General features: G+C 39.0%; 1 protein-coding gene across 2 annotated transcripts in view; it reads left to right on the plus strand.

Moving 5' to 3' along the window:
• Positions 1-24,685, plus strand: part of TMEM117 (transmembrane protein 117) — a 225,909-nt gene that overhangs the window by 31,837 nt on the left and 169,387 nt on the right. For both annotated transcript variants that reach the window (XM_061467794.1, XM_061467793.1), the window contains exon 3: positions 3,974-4,106. In XM_061467794.1, coding sequence (XP_061323778.1) covers positions 3,974-4,106 — 133 coding nt within the window. The remainder of the gene's footprint in view (positions 1-3,973; positions 4,107-24,685) is intronic.

Consider the following 24,685-nt stretch of genomic DNA (forward strand, 5'->3'; position numbering starts at 1 on the left):
CTCTCAGTAAGTCAGGATAAATTGCTATTGCCATAGTAGCCACTGCTTGCTTTTTAGGGAAGGACAGACTCACTGCCTATCTGCAATCTAGGTAGGCCTGGGGCTGCTATTGTTTCCAGCAGTGAAAAAGAAAAGTACAGGGGCTTGGGGCATGTGTGTGTGTGCTTGCACTTTCCTTTTCCCTTCTCCACTGCCAGAATTCTTTTTGTTGCTGCCCTACTACTAGACTGGTTGATGGAACCTGTGTTCCTCTTGCCCCATTGCAGAGCCTGGTTCACTCCACCTACCTATCACTTATCCTGCATCATGGTTCTCACCTCATTCCAAAATCTCAGCCCTGTCAGCGATTGCCCATCCTCCAACTGTGCTTACTCCAGAGCTCAAATCCTACCTACCACTTCAGCCAATGTCTGCCCCAGATCCTCCAGCCTTTCTGCCCCAAACCTGCCTCTCCAGTCTTCAGCAGCACACGCCAGTCCTGGGATCTTCCCGTTTCATTCCCTGAATGAACACCTCACATGTTTATAATTTCCCTCCTTTACAGCTTTCCCACATGTCCAGCCTTAATCCATGCTCAAACTGGACTTTGCAATTAAACAGCAGTTCCTAGAGATTGCTTCTCTCGATCCCACACCATTCCACCTCAAGTCTGCTATATCACCTCTCTTGATACTTCCTGTCCAGCTCATCATCTTCCTTCTGTTTTCCCTCTTTTGACATCTTCTAGCTCCTGACTGCACTGTCTCATCTTTAGATTCTGTCCTTTACCTTACTGCTTGAATTATCAGTTGTCTTCCTCACAAGTCTTGGCTTCTGGTGTGGCAGAAGAGTATGAACAACTGGATTGATATGCATGATACTCATCTAGATGAGGAGGAACTACTATGGCTGAGCTTTAAGAAAGTGGCCACTAAGAATTCTGATAAGAACAGCTCAAGGAGCTGTAATGGAATTGTAGAGGTCCAGGAGAAAAAAAACAACTTCCAGTGAGTGAATAAACAGCGTTCCTAAAATGTTTGGAGATAAAAGACAAAAGGTGACAGAGTATTCATGCTGAAGCAAGTATGGAATCTGTAATGGTGCTAAAAGCCAGTAGATATGTTTGGTTTAGGAAAGGAGAGGGCTGAACAAAATGGAGGGATTCAGAAGAGGAAAAGAAGGATGAGAGCAGACATGAAGATCTGAAAATTGAATGGAATGTAATTGTATGAGCAGCTGAAATGGGTAAAGGGCTACAGGAAACAGAGGTGAGAAATGCCTGTGTTTATGTTAATGCAGGAGGACAAAGCGAAAAAGGTAAGATGAGAAGACAGAGAAGGAAAGCTTGTCCAGGAAAAATACATTCTGAAGAAAACATGACAAAAGTTTCACCTATTACCAATGGTGAGACTCATCAGAGCATCTTTCTTAGCGACAGGGTATACCACTATTATTTGAAAAAGGCATTCTCTGCAGAATGAAGTGCAACACATCACATGATTAAAGTGCTTGGGTCCAAGAAAAACACACAATATAAGATTCTACATGGGCTCATTTGATTTCCTGATGAAATTAGGGAAGCAAATAATGTATGACAGGGGACATACTTCTGCTTCAAATACTTCACATGAGAAAAGCTTTCTTAGACATGAAAAGGAAAATTATGAATGAATCAGGCACCTTTATTAGCATTTGAAATGAATCATAATGGTCTGTAATATTTCTTAGCATCTCTTAAAAATACCATTATTAGTAATGATTGTTGCTTTTCTTTTTTTTCTTGACTTCTCATTCAGAATGTAACATTTGAAAATAGGTTACAGAAAAAATGCGCATAAGGAACTGAGATTTTCTTTATGTTGTCGTGGTGAAAAAATATTAAGACTGTAGAAGCTTATTTTGTAATATTGCAGTGAGGCATTATAACTCAGCATTTGACAAATTTTTGTTTAATAAACTGCATGGAAGTTGATCAGTCTTTCTGAAGTTACCTTAATAGTAAAAATGACCACTGTAGCAACTATATTTCTCTTAAACATGTTAAATGTTCTCTGTTGGTAAAAAGCCCTTTTGAAATCCCACCTGGAATGTTATGTGTTCTTCTTGATGGGAGTCAAGCACTGAAAAAAATCTTTCCACACCTTTACACCATCATTCACCCACTCCTATTTAAATCATTGAAAAGCGGGAACCATTAAAGCCAAGTATAAATTACAAAAGGCATGGTGGGGAAGATTGCTGTATTGCAGTAAGATTTTTGAGGATAGGACAGTAAAATCAATCATGCTCTGACAAACTTGCAATATTACGTTTGTGAAATGGCAAGACATTACCATGAGAAACAGTCATAGCTCAAATACTCTAGGGAATGCTTAGTTCTCTGTGATGCAGTGACAGCATTTGGTCTACATATGTGACTAGGAAATTAATAGTAATTGCATTGTAAGCATGGCTGTAAGCTCTGTTCTCTTATGACATGTTTTTATTTATGGTTTTACTTACGGGCTTAATCAAGTTTTTGGTCTTCTTGTGGTATAATGTAGCAAATGCTTACACTGTAAGAAAGATAATAATAGTACTTTTCACCTTTGTGGATCAAGGACTTGAGCGTAGAGTGTAAATGATTTGTCCATAATGTCATTTGAAGTCTCACTGGTAGAATTTGAAACTGATTCTAAGGCTTCTGGGACTTGCCCAGTCTATGTCACACTCTTCTATGAGGTCATCCCAGCAATTCAGTACTATTGGAGTCTAAGACTATTTCAGACTTCCCTATGTTGATGTTAAAGCAGACAAGAAAGCGTGGCAGCCTTGTACTACCTCACAAAACAGAAGAGCGATGAGAATGCACAATATTGTTATCTCAGTTTTACTGAGAGGAGAGGTGATTATTTAGTTATTGCTAACCATGTGTTTTTGTGTACTTTTGGGCTTAAGCAAGAGTTGTCTTTGACTCAAGGGATGGCTTTTCCTCTGATATATGGATTTTCTCTCTAGTCCAAGCAATTTCTCACATCCTCAACTGGTTCTGCAACCACATTCTCACATATGATAAATCACTAATATCATGTTATGTGATATTTAGCCTGATGCTGTCTATAGTCAGTGGAAAGAGACAGGAAGCCATCAAGATTTAATGACTTGTTACTGATCAAGAACTAAACGGCAGTAAATACTGGATCTCACACAGCTTGGTATACTTATGGCACTTCAAAATTTATAAATAGTTTTGTTTTTCAAAACATTGCTCAAATGCCACTAAAAAGTTGCTCTTGCCTTGAGGTCTAGACTACTTCCAGGAGATCTTCCCTGCTGTGGCATTTGTTTTGGAGTGTTAGGATGTAGTGATTTCTAGAAAACGTGATGGTTTAGGCAGTTGCCCTTCCAATGCATCACTCCTTCCCATTTTTGCACTGATGTGCAGCACAACTGTTCATTGAGCTTGGGGATCAGCAGGTTGATATTACTAATTCAAAGGAAAGAAAAACCAAAAGATGGTAAATATTCTTTTCTCTGCATGGGTCAGTTCTCCACTCCTGTTCAGTTGTGCATGGCTGCTCAGCTTGCTGTGCCAGCTTGAAAGCACAGTGAGTAGAGATGTTAATGACTGAAATGGAAACATCGAAAGTTCCTTAACCAGCATGTAGAATCACATGTAGTGCATGTAAAACCACAGCCACAGTGTGATCATGTACCACAGACATGATGTGGACTCCTTCAGACCTCCACCTCAGTAAGGGTGATTGACTGTAAAAAGCCAAACCAGTTTTTCATCAGTTTGTGCAAGCAAGCTTGTGATTTTGTAGGAATAATATCTGTTGACCCTGAACTACAGAAGAGTATTTTGGCTGCATGATACTAAATCTGTCCTCCACGCACACAGTGGACTGATTGGATTTAAGAAGAAATCGCTTAGCACTCTATTTTGATTTTCTTATCGTGTACACATGTATTTACTGGCTGACTAAAATATGCTTTCTCATAATATATGCAGGTCAGTTGCTCCGTCTGAAAATGTTTCGAGAGGACCATGGGTCTTGGATGACGATGTTCTTCAGTACCATCCTCTTCCTCTTCATTTTTTCTCACATTTATAATCTGTTTCTCATTATGGCGGGGAATATGAGGTAGGTCACAGAGTTGCTTTTTGTCTCTTCTGCTGTAGAATGTATTCTACTGGAAGCTTTTCATATTATGCTGCTTTACAGTGAACAAGAGTTTACAAAAATGTAAAAACATTAGCATTTGCTATCTTTTTTATTCTTCTGTTTTCTGACTTTGGGTAGAATAGTAATGTACTTGGCTAATTAGCCAAGAGGATTAAAATACCAGTTATAAAATGTGGGGTCCTAGTCAACATGGTAGCAACAATTACATCAGGGTACTAATGAACATTGCATCCTTTTTTTTTTATTATTTAAAATTATAGCTCAACAAATTTGATTTGAAGTTAGGGCTAAGTAGTTTGAAAGTATAAGCATTACTATGGTGCATACTCAGGAAATTCATAATCAAAGTTAAAAGAAATTGAAACATCCAAGCCTGACGAAGTTCACACTCAAAACACAAATGTATAGTATAGTACTATTTTGGTTATGTATAATAATATTTGCCGATCCGGTTTGTTAAAGCTATTCTTTAAAATCTATTTTTCCCCCCTATGGTGCTCTAACAGGGCAAAGCTGTGGTTGGCTGAGGGATGAGCAGCTATCTTTTGATTATGTTTGAGTTTATTTTTTTAATGGAACTTTTTGTATTAATTTTCTGGCTTAAGAATACTTGATTCCTTTTATTATCTCAAAATTAACACCACTTTCAAGCGTTGATTTTCCTGAGAAAACCTACATTATTAGTCATATAATGCATACAAAATGGACAAAGTTACACAGTCATGTTGTTTATGAAGGACAGGATAGCATCTGAATAGTTTCTAGAAAGGAATAAGCAGCGCAACGTATATATGAGTTGACAAACTGTGCACATAATTAAATGACTTGTCTTAGCAGAATCATACTAACAAGAGTCTGGGGAAGAGTTATTTAATGGGCCCTAATGTGGTGTGTTGCAGATCTTAAGAGTGCCATCAAAAATATTCAGTGTATAAAGTCTTGTTAACAATGTGACATAGACCAAAAGATGAGGAGGAAGCAGATTGGGTGTCACTGGATAAACGTAAAGGCAGAGCAGTTGGGCTAATCATGAGATTGCGACATGAAGAGTACATGCATTGATTCAAGCAAGGCAGATAAAGCAGCAGAATAACTGAGTGTTTTAGGAAATGATCACAGTAATGATGTGGTAAATATGAATACAAGCCCAATAAGAGGCAAAATAATCATCCCTGAAATGAGGAGGGCAGGAGCAATGCAGGTTTCTGGCTTCCCTGTTTACACAGTTATACTATTATTGGTATTATGTCAAGATTTATATTTGGTATTTCTAATGCTCTATAAACTATAACTAGCTGTTAGACAAAGCATTAACGATTTTGAAAGCTTAAATCATGTCTAGAAATCAGAGTTCATTTGTTTTTGTCAACATTCCTGGTTCCCATATCTGTTACAAGCTTCCATTAGCTGCACTGAAGAGATTGCATGGCAATCAGTGTCCATGTTCTTGGAAATAGGTGCAGCCTAGTCCTGAAATAGCTGATGTCAGTCAGTCTGCACTCTTGCTTTCTGCAGGGTGAAGCCTCTCCTTTCCTGGAGCTTATGCCCTAGTCCTAGATTTGTTGTGATTGTTTTGGGAAGCTGACTGTGCTTTGCTCAAGGAATCACACTGCCTTTTTCGAAGTGGACTGAAGGCTTCTTACAGTCATTTTGGGTGTCCATTCCAGCAAAAAGACAGCAAGCAGATACAAAACAAACAGTTTCAGTCTCAAACTTCACAGTGTAAACCATCAGTCAAACAGATCCCTCGGATCAGTTCTCTGAGTTGAGATATAACAATGTGTAGTACTTTTGAAAAGGGAGTTTCTACAACAAACGTCACCAAAGCCAACTACTTCATGTTGCCCTGTCTGTGTTTCAGCTTGCCCTATGTGCTGGCAAGAAAGTGATTTTGACAATTTTCTTTATGTCAGATATTTGGCCTCATCAATAAAAATCCCTTTGTGGCTCACAAGTAGGAGAATCACACATCTAGCATGTGCTTGCCAGCATGGATGATGACAGCAGAAGCAATATCCTGTTTAGGGCTTGAGAAACCTGTGCCAGGAGAGCTTTCAAGCTCTGTCATGTTACCATCTTAAAAAAGATATATTTTACAGTAGCCAAGATTGTTTTGCTGGTTTTTTTTAAAGCATTTTTAAAGACACTTGACTTGTCTTAGTGTGGCAAACCTAAAAAGTGTGATTGTGTTCTTTGCTGGGAAGAGCAAAAGCTGAGTAAGTTGTAGTATTTGAAGACATGTTATACAGCTCTTTGCTGAGCAAAAGTGTGACTGTCTGAACTGAAAATAGTGTGACAGATTGGAGTGTATATTTTTAAATTTCAAGTCCCTCTTCTCTTTTCAGTGACATTTCTTTTGAGGGACTTCATGGTTTATGGCACTGACCCCACTGTACATTAGGTTATTGCTCTTGTAGTTAGAGCTGAACGTCTGGTGAGGAAACATGTCTGAAAAGCTGTCGGAGAATGATCTGCAGCTATTCTTTCTTATCATTTCTCATTTCTTTCTTACTTATTCTCATTCCTGGAAATAATAAGCAGAAGCTGAGCTGGGCACAGGCTGAGTTTGTGTAACTGTCTGAAGTCCCGGTGGGGTCAAGGCACAAGCTTTAGCAGTGAGGTGTCTGGTCTGTTTTGTCTTTCTCTGAAAAAAAGATGTGGAGTAGGGAGGCTAAATGTGAAAATGATTCAGAAGCAGAACAGTTTCAGTCATTACTTAGGCTTAGGTTTAGAGGACACTGGGGAGCATAGCAGGACAGGTCAGTCAGAACAGAGCAAAGGCTGTTAGAAAGCAAGCCTGGTCAAGGTGGCTGTGAGAATAATGCAGAAAAAGCTATTCCTGCAAGAGTCAGAGTAAACTTAAGTAGTGTTCTATGCTCAAATAAGGAGAGGAGATTGATTTTGGAATAGTTCTAATACTTGAGGAACAGTTAAACCAATTGTAGAGAATCAGAAAACATATTATCTGTGTGGTGCCAGGGGCTGAACTGTGCAGTGAGAATGAAACTATTAAATTTGCTCTGTAATTCAGATTTTAAGTTTTTGAAGTAGCAGAAGGGTGCTGCCGATTACATCTGCTCAGTGGGTACTGTTAGACAGTGATACCATATACTGAAAGGGACTGTTACGACATGGTGTGAAGGACGTTAGCCTGGGGATCTCCTGTTCATGCTATGAGTCTTGTGGTGGGTTTGAGCATACAAGCACAAGTACAATTTCTATCACATTGCGATCCGTCACACTTGGGCACAGTGGTCCATCACACTTGTGTGCAGTGGTTCTCTGCACAACAAGTGCAGGCTGCCTTGCAAAGTGGCTAGCTGCCATCTAAAGTAGTCCTTTGTGTCAAATCTGTCCCTGTCACTTTGCCTGCTCTAACTATTCTTCACTCTCATGTGGCTAAAATAATATCTTTCCATTCTTTATCCCACAGCAGCTGTGGGTGCTTGTTTGGAGGTCTTAATTCATACTCAGTGCTATTTCTATCAACACAGGCCTGCATATAGTGAATAGGATTCTTTTTCTGTGGTTATAGAGAAAAAGAAGATAGAAGCCCTTTTGTGGTACTCATTTTCTGCCGTGGTGGTCTCCCTCAGAAACGGCTATCGACTCCTGTCACTTCATTGTAATATTTTCTTCAAACAGTGCTCTGAAGAAGCAGGACCCATTTGCTTGGGAGCTGAACCAGAGCTTTGCCAGTGGTCACTGAGTGAGTCTGAGAGATGTGAGGAGGAGATGTGATGATGATCAGTGGCTGCACCCAGCCGCATAGTTAAGGCTACAGATGCACTCTGGGGTCCAGCCCTCTGCAAGATGGCCAAGTGGCCATCTGTCCGTGTGTCTGTCCAGGGAGGTTACTGCACAACCTTCTGGGAACATTGCGTGCAGTGATCGTGCCTGGGGTTCCCCTAGCTAGTACTGAGCAGTGTGATCTTGTTCATACAGTCCTGAGCAGGAGATTATTCTCCAAATACTATGCCAAGCGCAAGGTCCTACACCTGGGTCAGAACAATTCCAGGCATAGCTACAGGTTGGGCAGAGAAGAGATTCAGAGCAGCCCTGCGGGGAAGGACTTGGGGGTGTTGGTGGATGAGAAAATGAACATGAGCCGGCTTCAGTGTGCGCTTGCAGCCCAGAAAGCCAACCGTATCCTGGGCTGCATCAAAAGGAGCATGACCAGCAGGTCGAAGGAGCTGATCCTACCCCTCTATTCTGCTCTCATGAGACCTCACTTGGAGTATTGTGTGCAGTTCTGGTGTCCTCAACATAAAAAGGACATGGAACTGTTGGAACAAGTCCAGAGGAGGGCCACGAGGATGATGAGGGGACTGGAGCACCTCCTGTATGAAGACAGGCTGAGAAAGTTGGGGGTGTTCAGCCTGGAGAAGAGAAGGCTGCGTGGAGACCTCATAGCAGCCTTCCAGTATCTGAAGGGGTCCTATAGGAATGCTGGGGAGGGACTCTTCATTAGGGACTGTGGTGATAGGACAAGGGCTAACTGATTCAAACTTAAACAGGGGAAGTTTAGATTGGATATAAGGAGGAAATTCTTTCCTGTTAGGGTGGTGAGGCACTGGAATGGGTTGCCCAGGGAGGTTGTGAATGCTCCATCCCTGGCAGTGTTCAAGGCCAGGTTGGACAGAGCCTTGGGTGAGATGGTTTAGTGTGAGGTGTCCCTGCCCATGGCAGGGGGTTGGAACTAGATGATCCTTTCCAACCGTAACTATTCCATGATTCTATGAAATACTTTCATTATCTTTGGAAATATGAATTACATCCTTTAAGTGCTTATAATACCTTGTGCTGGATGCTTTTAGTAGCACGCTGCCATTAACTTTGGACAAGCCAAGGTTTCTGGTAAAAGCAGTATAATGTATTAAGCTGGAGTGCTTTTGAACATCTGTAGCAAACCCAAACCTAGTATATGCAAAAGTAGCTCAGAGCCCAGCTTGGCAATGTAAAGCCCTCAGAGGGCTGAGCAAGCAAATAGTTTTGCAGAGGGAAATTCTGCGAAGGGTCAGCATCGCCACCTAGCTTGAAGACTTTCTTAAAACATTTCAATAACGAGTTCACATGATGAAAGGTAACAGGGACAACGTGAGAATAGCAATTTTATGTTAATGTTTTATGGTATTGAATGGTTTAAAAAGAAAAAAAGACAAACATCATCAGAGTCCTCCTCTCTGCTGCCTGGGGGAAACTGGAGCCTTGTTAGGACTTTGCCAATGATTCCCAACTCAGAGCTTGCAGATCCAGTTAGGTGCCAAGCTCCAGTTAGGTGCCAGCTCTCTCATCTGAAGACCTCTAATTACCTGTAATAGATACTCTGTGCTATTTTGGCAAAGATCTGATTTCTGCCCTTTGTCTTTGGACTCATGGCCTTAATTTTTCAAAATCTACTGTGGCAATGATATTCAAACCTTGGGTTTGAATTGGTATTTTTAGATAAGCATTGGTATTTTTAGGTATTGGGTTTTTAGGTAAGTAAGTCCACTGTTGTCCTGGGTTCAGCAGCTTTTGCATAGTGGCAGTGAGCACACTTTTCTGCCCTCTTGCAGAGGTTGCCTGGAAGGCTTGTCTCAGGGCAGTCCAGTAGAGCATGAGATACTTGGCCTGCACTTTGTCTCCTATATTTAGTCACTTCTGTTTTGGGGTTTGCGTTGAAAAATGTCTATCTTGATTTCAGTAACAATTAAGGATTGTAATGTTCTGGTGAGAGCTGTTAGGCTTTTGAAAATGACGACTTAAGAGTGGAAGGAGAGTAGTTCCCTCCTCAGCCTTTTATTATCTCTCAGGTGGCAGAGTGGCCAAACCTGTAGATGTGTCCAGTGTCCTCCTCCTGCACATGCCCACAGCCGCTCCTCGATGTTTCAGCGTGTTTTCATAGGAAGAGAGGCTTTTACCTGTATAGTAAAGGTTTGTACAAATGTGCGTAGTACAAAAGTGCCGTGCAGATGTGGATGGACGTTTTCACAGTTAAAAAAGTTCCCATGTTGTGTCCAGGGCCTGGGGCTGTGACACTTCTCAAGACTTTTCGTATCAAAGCCATGTATTAAATTTTCAATGCCTGTGTCATCTGCTCAGCATAACTGGAGCCATCTTATATCACAGCACCATCTACTTTAAACATAAAAATTACAGTTCAGGCCTTATGTACTCTAAAAAAGTCTTGTCATGACAGCTATCAAGAAACTCTGACCACTGCTTGAGGTCTTACGTGGCTCCTGACCTGGTGATCTCTTAGACCAGTGATTAACTTTGTGGCATCTGAATAAGCAGGGTGAAGTGCAGGTGTATTTTATCAAAGTACCATTTAATACTTTTTTGAACAGTGAGGGACTTGCGTGTTTATTTGTTAAGTCATTTAGAGTCTTGAAATTCAGCAGTGATTTGGAGCTGTGTAGGAGCAAACAGCTGAAGAACAAAACTTATTTATTTAAGGCTGTATTTGAAACATAAATGAAAGGAGAAACCCCTTTTTTTTTGGTTTGTTTTTTAATAAGATGGGAAAGAAGAGGATGGCAGAGGGATGGCAGAGGTATTCCTGGTGTTCATTCCTAGCGTATTGCGGCAAGGCCCACGCGGTGGCAGCAAAGGGTGCGTTTTAGCGGTAGAAAACTAGGTCCAGGAATCCTTTCTACCAAACTTTTTCTCTGGATTTTTCTGTTCCGCGGCAGATCCACAGCCCTTAATTCATCGTGTCTTTCTTTAAAGGAATTCTGGGCCTTGAACCGTCCATGGTGTGTCACATATTTTTATAGTTTATATGTGACTTTTGTATGCTTAAAGTACTGAAATAATCTTTGTCAGTACCTGCATGTATTGAAGCTTTTTCTTGTTTTATTGCTTTTAAGTGGAAAATATATTGCCTAAAGGAAATCCATTCACTCCTTTGGGAGCCTGTGTCACTTAATAACAGTATGGTATTTGAAATGACAACACAGTGTTATATTTCACACATGATACCCAAAAATCTGAGTTGTGACTGCTTGTCTCAGAAATGTCAGCTCTCTTGTCTTAGATGAAGTGATTTTCAGTGGACCAGAAGATGCTCAGGTGCATCATTATTTAACCTTGTAAAGTGTCATTAAAATTGTAGGCATAAACCATTTTCTCTTTTGACACTAACTGCCACATTACTATACCAATAATACAAGTTGGCTGTGTGCTGAATATGTCAGGAGAGGGTTTGGCATGAATTTATTATCTGTGCTGGCAAAGGGTGTAAGTTATTCTTATAAAGCACTAGAAGACAGTGCATCTTTTTGGTGGACTTTTGTTATTGCTCATTTCTTTCACAGAAGTGGGAAATTACAACAGTTTAATAGCAGAAATTCCTTAGGAATATAAAACATTCCTTTAATTAATTCTAGTTAAGGTTCATTTTAAAGAGGATTCTGTTAAGTGATGTAGTGAATTGGAACGCGATTACAACCTGCAGTTGACAAATGCCTATAAAGAGGGTTTGCATTTCATTTAACAAGCTGAAACAAGGAAACAGTTATATAAATTTTTTAGAGCTGCAGTAATAGATTTTTATTAAATACTTCACCTCTCCCCAAATTAGTTACTACTCCTTTCCTTTGTCCCCAGTTGCAGCTACATACAGATTATTGTGTCCTGGAAGTGTGTATTTGCTTAAGGCTTTAAACCACGTCTTATTCAGGATTCTGTGTTTTAGTTTGTTTGATTGCTTTTTAATGAGTCAAGGATTAGTTATCATTAGCATAATTTTTAAAGCGAGTTTTAGGCACGAAACAAGCATCTGTTTTCCTAGCCACTGTTACTGTTCTACAGAAGTGCAAGGTCCACAGTGGATCTGTATTAGCCAGCCAGACTACTGTCATAGCCGTGTCTACCCAGCCATATGTTTCATGAGCTTTATGTTGACATATCCTTTGTATACATCTGTTTCAGTTATGTATTTTTACCATAATCATGCCATAAGACAAATCCTAAACTGTTGGGATTTTGTCTTTTTTTGTTTCAAGCTCTTAGCTAGAAAAAAGGGTTTAATATTTGTCCTTGCTCAGCTGGCAAATATAACTGTGTTACGCTGTGAGCTTCAGAAAGTTCAAGCTTTTGTGAGCTGCTAGAAGGAAAGGTTCAAATCCATGTCCTCTACGAAATTCTCAGATACTAATCCTTTGGGACCATTGCGAGTCTTTACAAAACAGTATGTGGAAAACAGGGACTCCCTTAGAATACATGTAGGTTTTAAACAGCACAGGCTGTAACAGGCTTACGCTATGTAGACGAATGTTGAAACAGAAAGCTTAATATGGTTACAAGAATTACGGCTGTAAAAATATTGCTCCAAGAATGCAGAAGGTTGCATTAAGTGCTCTTCGCGTGAGACTTTTTAATGCAGGTTGTCATCCCAGCTGGGATCCTAAGGCACACGTGTTTAATGAGATCACACCAGCAAAAGAAACCATGTTTTCCAAGTCACTGTGATTGAAAAGTCTCTTGAGCCAGCATTAGGATTTGAAAATCAAAGCTTATTTTAAAATGTACAAGCTAGTTCAAGGTGTTTGAGCCTTTATAGCTAAACATACGCTCAGTCATATCACCTGGTGAAAAAGTACCTCTTGGTTTCATGTGCTAAATCTGCCATATTGCTTCTATTTTTTGTAGACTAGACCTCAACAAGCTTTTCCCTCTACTAAGCCAAAAAAATGGTAAAGCAAAGAAATTGATTAGTTTGGATGCAATTAAAAGATGATGCTTCTGAAATCCCAAACTTTTTAAAGACTAAGCAATTCATTCCCCAAACCACACTGTCTATGCAGACAGAGGATAAAGTCTTGCACATCACAGAACAGCCAGCATAGAATGGTCATAGATCTCAGGGTGTACAAATGTAGACAGGATACCAAAAAGCTCCCTTATCCATAAAGCCATCCCAGGAGTATTTTTGGTCAACAGGATCAAAGGCTGCCAAAAAACCTGTGGCGTACTTGGAGCTCTGATGTCGTGAAGTATCCGTAAAACGGGTTGCTCAGTTTGAGAGTGATGTTAATCACTTTGAGCAAACGACTGAAATTACTGGGAGTTTGTGGAGAAAACCAAACTGCAAGGAGAAAAAATAATAAATATCCAAGCCAAACCGTTTTCCTGTAAGCTCTTTTTGGTAGTTTAGGAGCAAAGGCCAAACCACAGAGATTAAAGTGACACAAAGTGCTGGGAGGAGTTCTTTGTCAAGACATAGGCAGCGTGCTATAACTATTAGTTCTCACCTAAACATTTACAAGTACCTGAGACTAATTCAGGCAGCACACATGACAAGGACTTACTCCCGAGCTGCATCTCAGGTAATTGTAAATGTTAAGGTAAGAACTATAGTTCTAGTACTGTTGTTAAATCCCCTTTCTCTAACAGCTTTTTTCTATTGATAAAATTAATGACTGGTTTTAAGAAGGTTGTCACTGATCAGAGATGCCGGAGGGAAGAACTGTAAGTGCTGAACACAGGCAGACCTATTAGCTAAGAACAGCAAATACAAAGGATGCTGTAGGCTGTGATAGGAAAAGCATGTGAGAGACAAAGGCATGTGCAGCACCAAAGGGGGTCGAGCTCCAGCCCTGGGCTGGACGGAGGAGCAAGTGTCTCTGTGGCTGTGACACAGCTGTCCTGTGGTGTTGCTATAGTGACAATGATGTGATTTTGGGAATGTCTTAGGGCTATGTAGACCATTTCCCCTTTCCTAATTTCAAATAAGTATCTTTTCTAGTGCTAGGGATAACTGACTAGATAAATTGATCATGGCATAATGTAGTTAAACCTTATGCAAAAGTCAGTTTATGGTGCTGTTACGTATTTTGTATTTGCATTTTGAGATACTATGCTTGTTTAAAGTGAAAAAAATCCACAATTTGAAAAGTTCAAAATGTCAATTAATATGCATGTATTCACATGAAACTGTATATGAAAGACTTCACAAAAGAACTTGTTCATTTTTTGATGGTATAGCAAATTTGGCCATTTTTAAGGGTTTCTGTTCACATCACAAATACAATAACAAGGCATATTTTTCCTCTGCCCATCTCATGGGCATTTACTGACCTCTCTTTTTCTCTTTTGAAGGCACAGATAATGGTTACAACATTACTTTTTTATTTCACACTGCTCTGGATTGAACTGACATGTAGACGCTGAGAGAGTTTTTCCTCAATCAGACTTTGACATTGTCAGTGTGCCATTGTCCATTTAGGATTATGTGAAATTACTCTGCTCTGTCAGCCCTTTTGCCAGTTCAGGAACCAGAAAATTGCGATTGCTACTGCCTACATATCTTGCTTTCTTTGCCTATAGCACACATATGCTTTTCTCTAACCCAGATTATCAAGTTTCAAAGGAAAAATAACCCAGGCTAAAATTAGTGGGTTACCCTGAAACTTGTAATGTGATGCCATACGTCTATGGCTAATTATGATGCAGGAGGCTAAAAGTCCAAAGACACCTCCAGAGACCTCTTAGGATACAGGCCTGTCAGGAGGATCTGAACAGTGTAGTGTCTTTTTGTATAGGAAATTGGGTCCTCAGGTCATCTCTTCTCACCACGAGCTGGGAAATCTGTAAAGCTGCAATCTGGACTACTAAGGTTTTATCCTTTGCCAGGGATGAAACTGGAATTGGGGCTTATCTTCTGCAGGGCAGTCTGAGAGGAGCTACTGCCAGTTTCCACTAGCGGAGGAGCTGGTCTATTACTGTCTTGCTTTTAGCTCATTGGAGGACATGGAGGACATTTGGATACACGCAAGCACTTCCATAAAAAGCAGGGTTTTTTTAAGAAGGAAAATGCTTCCTGGTGCTTTTCATCCTTCTTCATCTGGCTGAAAACCCCGAAGATATCAAGTACCTGGAATGGAAAAACGTGTAACACAGCTGCCACCCTCATGAAACATTTGCTTGCTCTAGGTACTGCTGCTGTATTCTCTTTTTATCATCCTAACAGAAGTGGGGAGAAGAGAGCCCACCTGCCCTGAATGTCTGTGCCAGTAACGAGGTAGGTGGTAGCAGCAGATGGGTAGGCAGCCTATTCCTCAGCCTTGTTATGCTGCTGGAGTGCAGGGTGCAGTTGTGATTGAGACTGCTGAACATGAAAGCCATGGCAGAGAAGAGAAAGAAACTGGAAAGTGCAGGAAGAAATTTTCTCTGGCAGCAGCAATAGCAGCAGCTGTGACTCAAGACAAATTTGGCCCATGTTGTGGTTCAGCTCCCACAGGGTAACACCTGGGATAATAGTCTCTTGCAGTGCCCTTCTGATGGCTCTGGGTGCATTTAATGCCTTACTTTTGAAAGTGACTACTTGTGTGAATGAAATGGAGCACTTGAGGCCAAATTATGGTCCTAATGCTGATGGTTAAACCGCTTTTCCTAGAGAGAGCAATCTAAATTGTCTCTGTTCTTCACCATTTAGTAGAATGGAGAAAATGGAAGAAAATGGATGACCAGGCTTACTTTCAGAGAAACTATGACTTGAGTTTATTTAAGCATTTATGATTGCAGTCACCTCCAAAAGTGCATGCATTTGTAAAACATATTTTGTTGTCATCTTGAAAAATCACTGCACAGCCATTTTTATGGAAATCTCTGAGCTTAGCAACTGATAATACAGATCTTCCCATCGCTTTATCCAATGTTATAACCACCAAACACCCTAAAACCACAAATGTAGCAAAAAAGAGTTGTCAATTTAAAACATATTTACCTGCATTTTTTAGCAATTGCATGTGTTTTAGGCCTGTTTAAAGAGAATGTGTAAGTGTGATGTAAGTAAACTGTACTTTAATGATTAACTCTCAAGGTTACTGCCATTTTTTTATAACAAGGTGTCTGGCTCATAGGTGGCATTTGTTCATTAATACATTCATACCTCTGCAAATCAGCAGATTAAGAGATGTGCTTGTACACGTGAACTTGAATTTTTCATTCAATTTAAAAAGTGACTTTTTTTTTTTTTTCTAATCCATGAATTTTGTATTTTTGATAAAACGTTATGATTTTTTCACCCAAAGTAGAGTTTTGAAATTTCTCAATTTTGTCTGTGACATTTTTTGAGTTTTTAGAAAAAAAAGGTATATTCCAGTAAAAGAAAAATGATTAAAAATCTACTTATTTGATACACACCTTTTGATCTCTTTGGATGTCATGGAAAATTTGGAAATACTCAGTTTACCAGACAGGAAAGGGCACAAATTAAGATGGTAAAGCAATACTGTATCTCATTCCTGTTACTTGCATTATTTTAAGTGATAGCTACCTGCATTAATGTAAAATAAAAATAGAAGTATTTTTACTATCGACTTGGACTAGAATCCTTAGTCTTCTCTGAGCAAATAAATCCTTAGTCTTCTCTATCAATACTCATAATATGAAGAAACCTTAATCTCTATTCCTCACCAGGAAAAAAGACTGTAAATTTGGGAAGGGAGCAGAATTTTTCAGGAACTGATAAAGCAAATTTAGTCTAAAAAATATACCGAGGTGATCAAAAGCTTTCTTGCTTTATTTAATTTTTTTTTTTTTTTTTGGTCAATTTCTCAGATACAGTTGCTGTTTCTTCTCCCTGTGAGTCTTTGTGCCAAATCTTGAGTTCCTTAGTCAGAATACCACTGAATAATCCAGCATTCTTGCTTGGCAGGAGCTGCAACACCCAATTTACCTTCTATTCCTGGTAAATAACAGAGAGTGTCTTAGAATTTCATCAGCCTTTTCTTCACAGAAATACATTTTAAGCCTTTTTCTCACTGCACTCATCTGCAGGTTTTGAAAAGAGTGTTTTTATTTGCTGGTCAACAACATTGTGCGAAGTTTCGTCACAGGACTTTCTATCTTTGTTTTGGTTTTAATTTTTATTTGTGCCAAAACTGTATATTGTGTAGTTTCAGCACCCAAAGTAACTTCACACTTGAATAAGTAGCCAACACAGCAGTTGCAGCAGAGACGCAGTTATTATTTTGAATAAACCACGGAATACTTGCTGTAAAAAGTGAACAATCAGTCCAAAATTCGTCCAGAATTCGAAGGTCAATTTGAATAATGTACAAATAACAGCCTGCACTAGATGGCAGGAAAAAAAAAGATAAATTAATGAAAAGAAATGTTTGTAACGATTGTACCCACAGCTCCATGTCCTGGTTGTTCAGTTAAAATTAGCGGTAAAGCATTATAATTAACACGAAGTTTTCAATATCTTTCAGACAAAATGCAATTATATCCACTGAAATATTTACCTCACCCATTCTGTAGGGATATTCTGTGAAAGGATGAATGGTGTATTTCAGAGTGTCTTGATTGTGTTTGTGTATCAGTACCTGTATGTATATGTAGAGACAGAGTAAGTTTAGTGACGTATAGCTATTTCTGAAAAGATGGAAAGGCCCATTTTTATTCTGAAGATACATACTTTTGCCTAAAGGCATTACTCGGAGTTCGTTATTGAAAGATTTTTTTTTTAATATCTCTTTCTTTTTTTTTTTTTTTAAGTAAAACTTTTGATGCAATTCACCAGCTGAGGAGTGAACGAGCTTGGAAAAACTTGAGCACAAAACTCCAAAATTGCATGCTAAAGTGGTGCTAATGCATGCATTCAAGAAGATTAATATAACTTAGGGTACAACTATTTTCCAATGCGAAAGTTTTCCATACAAAGATCTTTTACAGAAAATTCTCGAGTGCTGTGCATATAGGTTAGAAATATTTTGCCACTTACCAACGGTCACGTAGCAAAGCGGAGGTTGGGGATTTATTTTTAGAGGCATTTTTACTATAAAAGAATCAGCATGACTGTGGTGGAGAGCACTGCTGGTTGTAAAAGTTATAATGAAGCATTGAAAATGACACGGTTAGAACCTATCTAAATGGAAGCAGCCTGTAAAAAGAGTTGTGATAAAATAGCTTTCACTGACACATGCTCTGAAAAGTAAAGATACACAATAGGTTCTGCTTCTTTCAGGTGACCCATTGTAATACCTCAAGGCTATCTAACACATAATGGTAACTGGGAACATAAAGTGATACTAGGTAACAGCAGATTTGACACCTGCAATTAGTTCTCAAGTGAGGAAGAAATGATAATAGTATCAAAAGAACCTTTTTCTGGCCTTAAAATGATTGTGAGGCTAAGAAAGGGAATATTACTTTAGCACTTAGCTATCTGAGGATGACACCCCGCTCTGTATAAAGCACAGTGGGAGAACTTGCACAGGGCTTTTGTTCTTGTCTTAGAGGAGTGAAGGCCAGTACAGAGCAAAATCCCTGATGCCTCCCTGTACATCAGGTCCACTCCTGAGCCACATGGCAGCAATGGCAGAAATCTGTATTTTTGGTTCTGTGTCACCAGCTATTAGTGACCTGCATGTCCCGTGCTTCTTGGGCTGAGTACTGTGGCTTGCAAGAGTGGCTTAGGGTCAGAAGAAAAGAAACCTTACATTATACACTTCAGAAACGTGTCACAAAAGACAGGAAGTTTCCAGGTCTGAAAATACTCCTCTTAGCTTCTGGGTGCATGTAGTAACATGCAGCACTTGAGATCACCAATGGCATCTATCTTTTAGTCTTTGTTTCAGAGTTATAGTGTTGATAATTAAAATGGCTTTCTTACAAAATGTCCACGGATCTGGTTGGAGATCCCTAAGTCCCAGTAGCAGGTTTGAGATCACCAGGGTGGTTGGTTGTTCATTTTAAATCAGACTCCACGGCATTTGAACCAGCCTATATTACAGTTACTACCTTCTAGCTAGATTCTATTCTAGAGGTCTGATACTGATCTGAGAATTTCATGACTGCCTCCCGTACCCTGATAAATCAGGAGTGTTTCTAGTGAAGTGAAGAGATCAGGAATTGCCTCTTAAAATGACCCTATCAATCAAGTAAAAGGAAAAGTCCTGGAAGTAAAAATCAAACATACACATATTATAGAATCAAATAATAAATCAAAATATGTTGATGTTTTTTATTTAAGGGCTTGGATACTGCTGCAAATATGTCATACTTCTTGTGCAGGAGCTGCAAAGTCTCAGAATACCATAGGACCAGGAAAAAACAAATGGTGCCTCAATAGAGCTCCGTGTTCTCCACAGCGATCAGGATATCCCACCGCTTTTTATCAGAAGGAGGTTGAGGAAATAAGTAATGCTGGCAGCTGTTCTGCATATGTTCTGCATATAAAGCATGGATTAGGGTGGTCCGCAGGATGCTTATTCCACATATGTGCCACTTCCCAAAGAAAATTTCCTGAGACAAAGAGACTATAAGAGTCAGACTTTGGCCAGGTGACCGATATTCACAGTACTTCTTGTTGCCTTGTGACACTTGCAGACAAAACTCTCTAGTTGTCAGGGTTGCTAAAGCTTTTACTGTTAACAGTAACAAGCTTTCTGTCTGGATCAAAGGTTATTGCCTGTTGCCCTCCTTTGCTAGATTAACATCAGTGTAGTTCCACATTAATATTATTTGTATTATTTATTGTATTTTATATTGTTACATTATTAGATACTATTTTATATTTAATACTAATTTATATTTACATGAAATTTGCTAACATTTTGATTTCTCTGTTCAATTCTCAATTTTAACCATTATTTTCATTACCCTATCATCATAAAGTGAGCATCTTTTTTGTTAATGGAATCTTGACATTTCATTGAACATATGTATCTGTGGAACTGGTGAAGAATATTGTAGTATCAGCTGTGAATGCCTCTTTATCTATTGACTTATGCCAAGAGATAGGGGATTTTAAACAGGGCCCCATTTTGAGGTAGTGATTTGAGTTTTCTAAACTGTGGGATTTGTTTGTGAAGACACTGAATGAATTTGAAGAAAAACAGTGCATGCTTTGAAGAGAGGCAGGAAAGGGACTTAGGCTTTTCCAAAGCACTGGTCAGACCTCAGGCTTATAGAAGGCGTAAGGGCACACTGCTGAAGATGTTTCACTGCAGAATAGTTTAAACAGATCTTTATTTTGTAAAGATCTCCAACTGTCTCGTGTTTTTTAGAAACCTCTGTATGTAAGTCATCTTGTCCATTAAAGGTGAACAAAGAACCTAAATACATCTTACAGAGAATACAGTTACAGAGGAGTATTTAACCAACACACCAAGTACATCAGATTTTAGGAGGTTTTTGAGGCTGTGGTTTAAGATATCATAAGCCTGCAGAATCTAGGTCTCAGGAGAAGGGAGGAGGAGGAGAAAACCAAGGGTCCATCAGACAGTGTTCCTGAGAGATACAGACTTTGAAAAGTGATCCAGCACTTCCCTAAACCAGTTGGATTAGGAAGATACATGATAAACAACTTGTTATCTGTTTGCACCTGACTGGTGTCACCTGAAAAGAGAACCTGGACTTCACATTTGAGCTAACAGCCCTTTCAGGTCAATCCAGGTTTGCCACTGGTGTTTTCTGATTCAAAACAGTGCAGATTGCCCACAGAGCAAAAAATAGTGAAAGGTAGAAACCTATTCTTTCTGTTGAGGTTTTTAGAGTTCTAATACAAACGTTGAAGAAAGGCTCTTTTGGGGTGGGGTAGGTGGGTCATCATGATAAAGAATACCAGGTAGATGTGGCACAGGTAGCGCTGTCTGTATATTCTCTAGCAGAGATGCAGATTTATTTTCTACTGGTATAAAGCTGGTGGTTCATCCAGGGATTTTTTGCTTCTGTGCCTAGAAAACTACATTGAAATTATAAAATCAGAGTTAAGGCAGCTAGAGGGCACTGTGGCTAAACATTTGTAACCTGCTTTTTAACGAGACCTTGTTTACTCCCCAGACATATATTGTAATTTGGAATTAATAATAGCTTTGAAGTTACCTTTTGTGTCTTTTGTCATTTCTAGAATGCATCAAAAGTACTGTAAAAAAGCTTTTGAAAGATACGCTCTTTCCATCTTTCATGAACTTTCGAATGAAGAGCCGAAAAGGTACAGAACAGGGAATTATTGAATTCCTACAGAAGATTATATGGATTATAAACTATATCCATATTTACAGTGCCATCTGCACATTTTCAGGTGTTGAAATTTTCTATCCATTACTCACATTGGTCTAATTAATAAATAAGGGAAGTTGTTATCCATATGTTGTACTAGGATCTCAGTGTATGTAGGTACATGACAGATGGGATATTCCCATAGATGTGAAAAGTTGCTTTCCTCATCAGCGATTCAGTGCAGTGCATAAAATATTATTTCATGAGTTTGTTTGGTCTTTACTCTGAATGTCTGGAAAACTGAGTAAACAAAAATAGTGTTCTGTTACCTGATCAGCTCCTTCACATGTAACTAGCATTACTTCATCCGTGAAGTGTATCTCATGGAAATTCTACCAAAGAAAGATTTGAGACTTTGACTTATAGGGAAAGGCAGCTTCTGAACACACAAGATTGGATTTAAAGTCAGATTTTGTTTCATAGACTATCTCAAGGAATGCCTTAGCCCTCCTGTGACCTCATTTAAACGAGTAGGACAATCTATGGTGAATGGGTAATCTTTGCTGGATATGTGGTACATGCATAGCTAATGGAGAAATGGCTTTACAAAATCCATCTTTAAATATATACAGATAAGTATTTTGAGATACTTAGGGCTGTGCTGTAATTTAAGTGATTCAGAGTGCTATCTTTTGTTTCCTATGTAAAAATGGTGAAAATCAAATGAAGTATTACATTATTTTTCATGATACAAGAATTCTTGGGTTAATATTTCATCAGGATGCAACATGGTTATGTATGCGGTTTGTTAATGCAAAGTTTATATTTGACCTATCTGAATGCTTTTATCTACATAAATCACATACCAATTAACTGCTGTTATTTAATTACACCATCTATTTGATGGAATCATTTATTAATCCTATCTCATTCGGCATGTGCTGGTAGCTGTTCACAATTGTGACGTTCAGCTGGGATTAGTTTCATGCTGCGTGTTGCAGCTGCACCATGACTCAACTCCTCTTCTGTCTAGGTTTTATTCAGGGAGGTGACAGTATGTGTAACAGCTGAGCCAGCTATCAGCCTTGGGTTTATTGGGGGATTGAGTGCATGCTCAAGGCAAAGATAAAATGACTTCTGTCCTTAGGAAATGGGACTTTTTTCTTTTTGGGTTGCTTATGATTGACCCCATTCCTGATTTTTGGCCTTGTTGTTTTCCAGTGTCATTGAAAATTATGCGTCTGCATCTTTACAGCAGAGCTAAGTACATCCTGTAGGAGAACATCTGAATTTGCAGTAGGCTTGCAAACAGTAAATACAGATATTGAATTTTTGTCATCCTACCGATAGCTATGCTACTTCTGTGCATATTGTGCAATGTATGCTTTTAAAAATGTTAATTGGAACCTACAGGGCTGATTTAAACACTAAGTGTATTAAATTCATGATTTGTAAGATTTGTTACCAGCTGAAGCCTCAGTACTTTTAATTAAAGGCAGCTGATTTTATCAGTTCAGTTGTTCTTTACTTTCAAGGAGAAAACTGCTACAATAAACCACCAAAAAGAAATGAAAGTTTATTCGGGTAGGTTTGAAAAGAATCCAATTGACCTGCTTGAATCCTTAGATTACAGGGAAGCTACACAGGGTAATTGATTCCTCTCACGGAGACTCAGAGTCTCAACGTGAAAGTAAGATCTCTACATAAATGCTTTGTTAATTCTGAGTTATGTTTGAGGCAATCGAACATACAATGGATTGTTCTTCTCTCTTTTCCCTTTCTCTCTCCAAGAGGACACTTGTTTTAGTCCCTTCTGTCCTGTGGTATAAAGATCAAAAACTAGACTAATTCAAGGATTCAGTAGAGTGTATGTTTTAAATAGAAATCCTTCCAGCAGTTAATTCTGCAAAACACCTACTCTGTAAGTGTAATTTTGTGTAATCCCAGAAGTCCACAGAGAACTTGTTTTCCTTTGTTGCGTAAATTAATCTCAAACAGGAGTATTGCTCTGCACCAATGTTCTGTGACTACTTAAACTGTAATTTCCCATAGATGTAATGAAAGCTGAAAAATGCTTTTATTCTGATCATTTGATAATCCTTTAAGCTCAGAGAGCAGTTTTGGTCCCTGTAGTAATTCTTTGTCATTGTTGACAATGTACTGTACATCTGGATATTGTAAGACCAAACATAGAGGAAAAATATCTTCTCTTGCACCTGTTCTTTCCTTTTTCATGCATCATAATCAAATAGATGGTAACAAAAGCAAGATGGATCCAGGTTTGATTTATACTGATTAAAGTCTTTCTCAGATAAATGGAGACAGACAGTGATTGATTAAGTGTCAGACTGTATTTTTACTAATGAAATGTTAGAAGAGTATGGTGGATATCCAGTTTCCTGCCTTGTGTGACCTGGCATTTATATGGCTACAAATGGCCAGTCACAGTTCTCCCTGTATTGCAGCCTGTGATTAAGGTGAAACCCCTCCCTTAATCTACTCTTAGGGGTGAGTTTACTTCTCAGCCCTCTGAGCTTTGTCTGAGAAGATGTTATCTACCCTTTATCCAGTCTCACTGCCTGTATGTTTTGGGCCATTAAATACCACCTCTTTTGGGCATTAAGGAGTTTGACAGGGCTCAAATATCCTGCCCTCTGTTGATGATACATACTAGGATGTACACATTGCTGCGTCAAGGAGGAGAATCTACAGCTCTAAAGTCTTCTGAATCTAAAGAGCTAAATATATCAATGGACAGTTAATCTGCTGCTTCCTTTGGTAAGCTGTTCTGAGGACTGTTGCGCTGCTTTTTTGGTGTGAAAGTTTCCAGCTCTGACGATGGTTTCGTGCCTTTCCATAATAGACTGAACAGTCTTTGTGTCCCCAGTTCTTTTTTTATGCCATGAAGATATGTGTAGTCTTTAACCAGGTCACCTCTCAGTTCTATTTTAATCAATTAAACAGGTAAGTTTTAGAACTCACTGTATGTCTTTTCTCTAGTCCTTTTTTTGGCACAGTTTTTCAATATGCTTTAAGAATGTGTATGAAGCTGTACGCAGGATATTTTATATCAGTCTCACCAATGTTGTGTATAAAGGTAAAATGATTTCTGTTCTTCTGCGTAGTGCTTCTTTAATTGATGCAAATTAGCTGCACTAAATCTTTTCATCCTCATCCCTTCTCTAGTGAATTCTGTCATTCACATCCACCCCTCAACTAGCTAACAGTGCTCCTGGTATAAGGAGTGTATTAGACCATTTAAAATGTGCTTTGCTTTTTCTCTCACTACCTGTGTGTATTTGGAAAAAACCCTGATAAATACTGTTTTACATTGATTTTTTTAATAAAAAGACCAGTTGCTACTAATGGTAATGTTTCATTGTTTCTTTTCTATACTGCTCCCCCTATAGAGGCAATTGACCCTAAAGACCTTGATTGTTCCTGTTACTGTTTATTCCTTTAGACATTTTTGAGTACAGTGCTGCCCTTGGAAATACACAGAATTTACCTCTTAGAGCTTATACTGAAGGTTAACGTTGGCAGTATCTGAGGCCATTGCCACTGATAACCAAATACATTGCTCCAGAACAGCTTCCCAC

Source organism: Pezoporus flaviventris, unplaced genomic scaffold (assembly GCF_033815535.1).
Source record: "Pezoporus flaviventris isolate CSIRO_AGI_PZ_B2104156 unplaced genomic scaffold, CSIRO_AGI_Pfla_v1 ptg000045l, whole genome shotgun sequence".
NCBI lineage: Eukaryota > Metazoa > Chordata > Aves > Psittaciformes > Psittacidae > Pezoporus > Pezoporus flaviventris.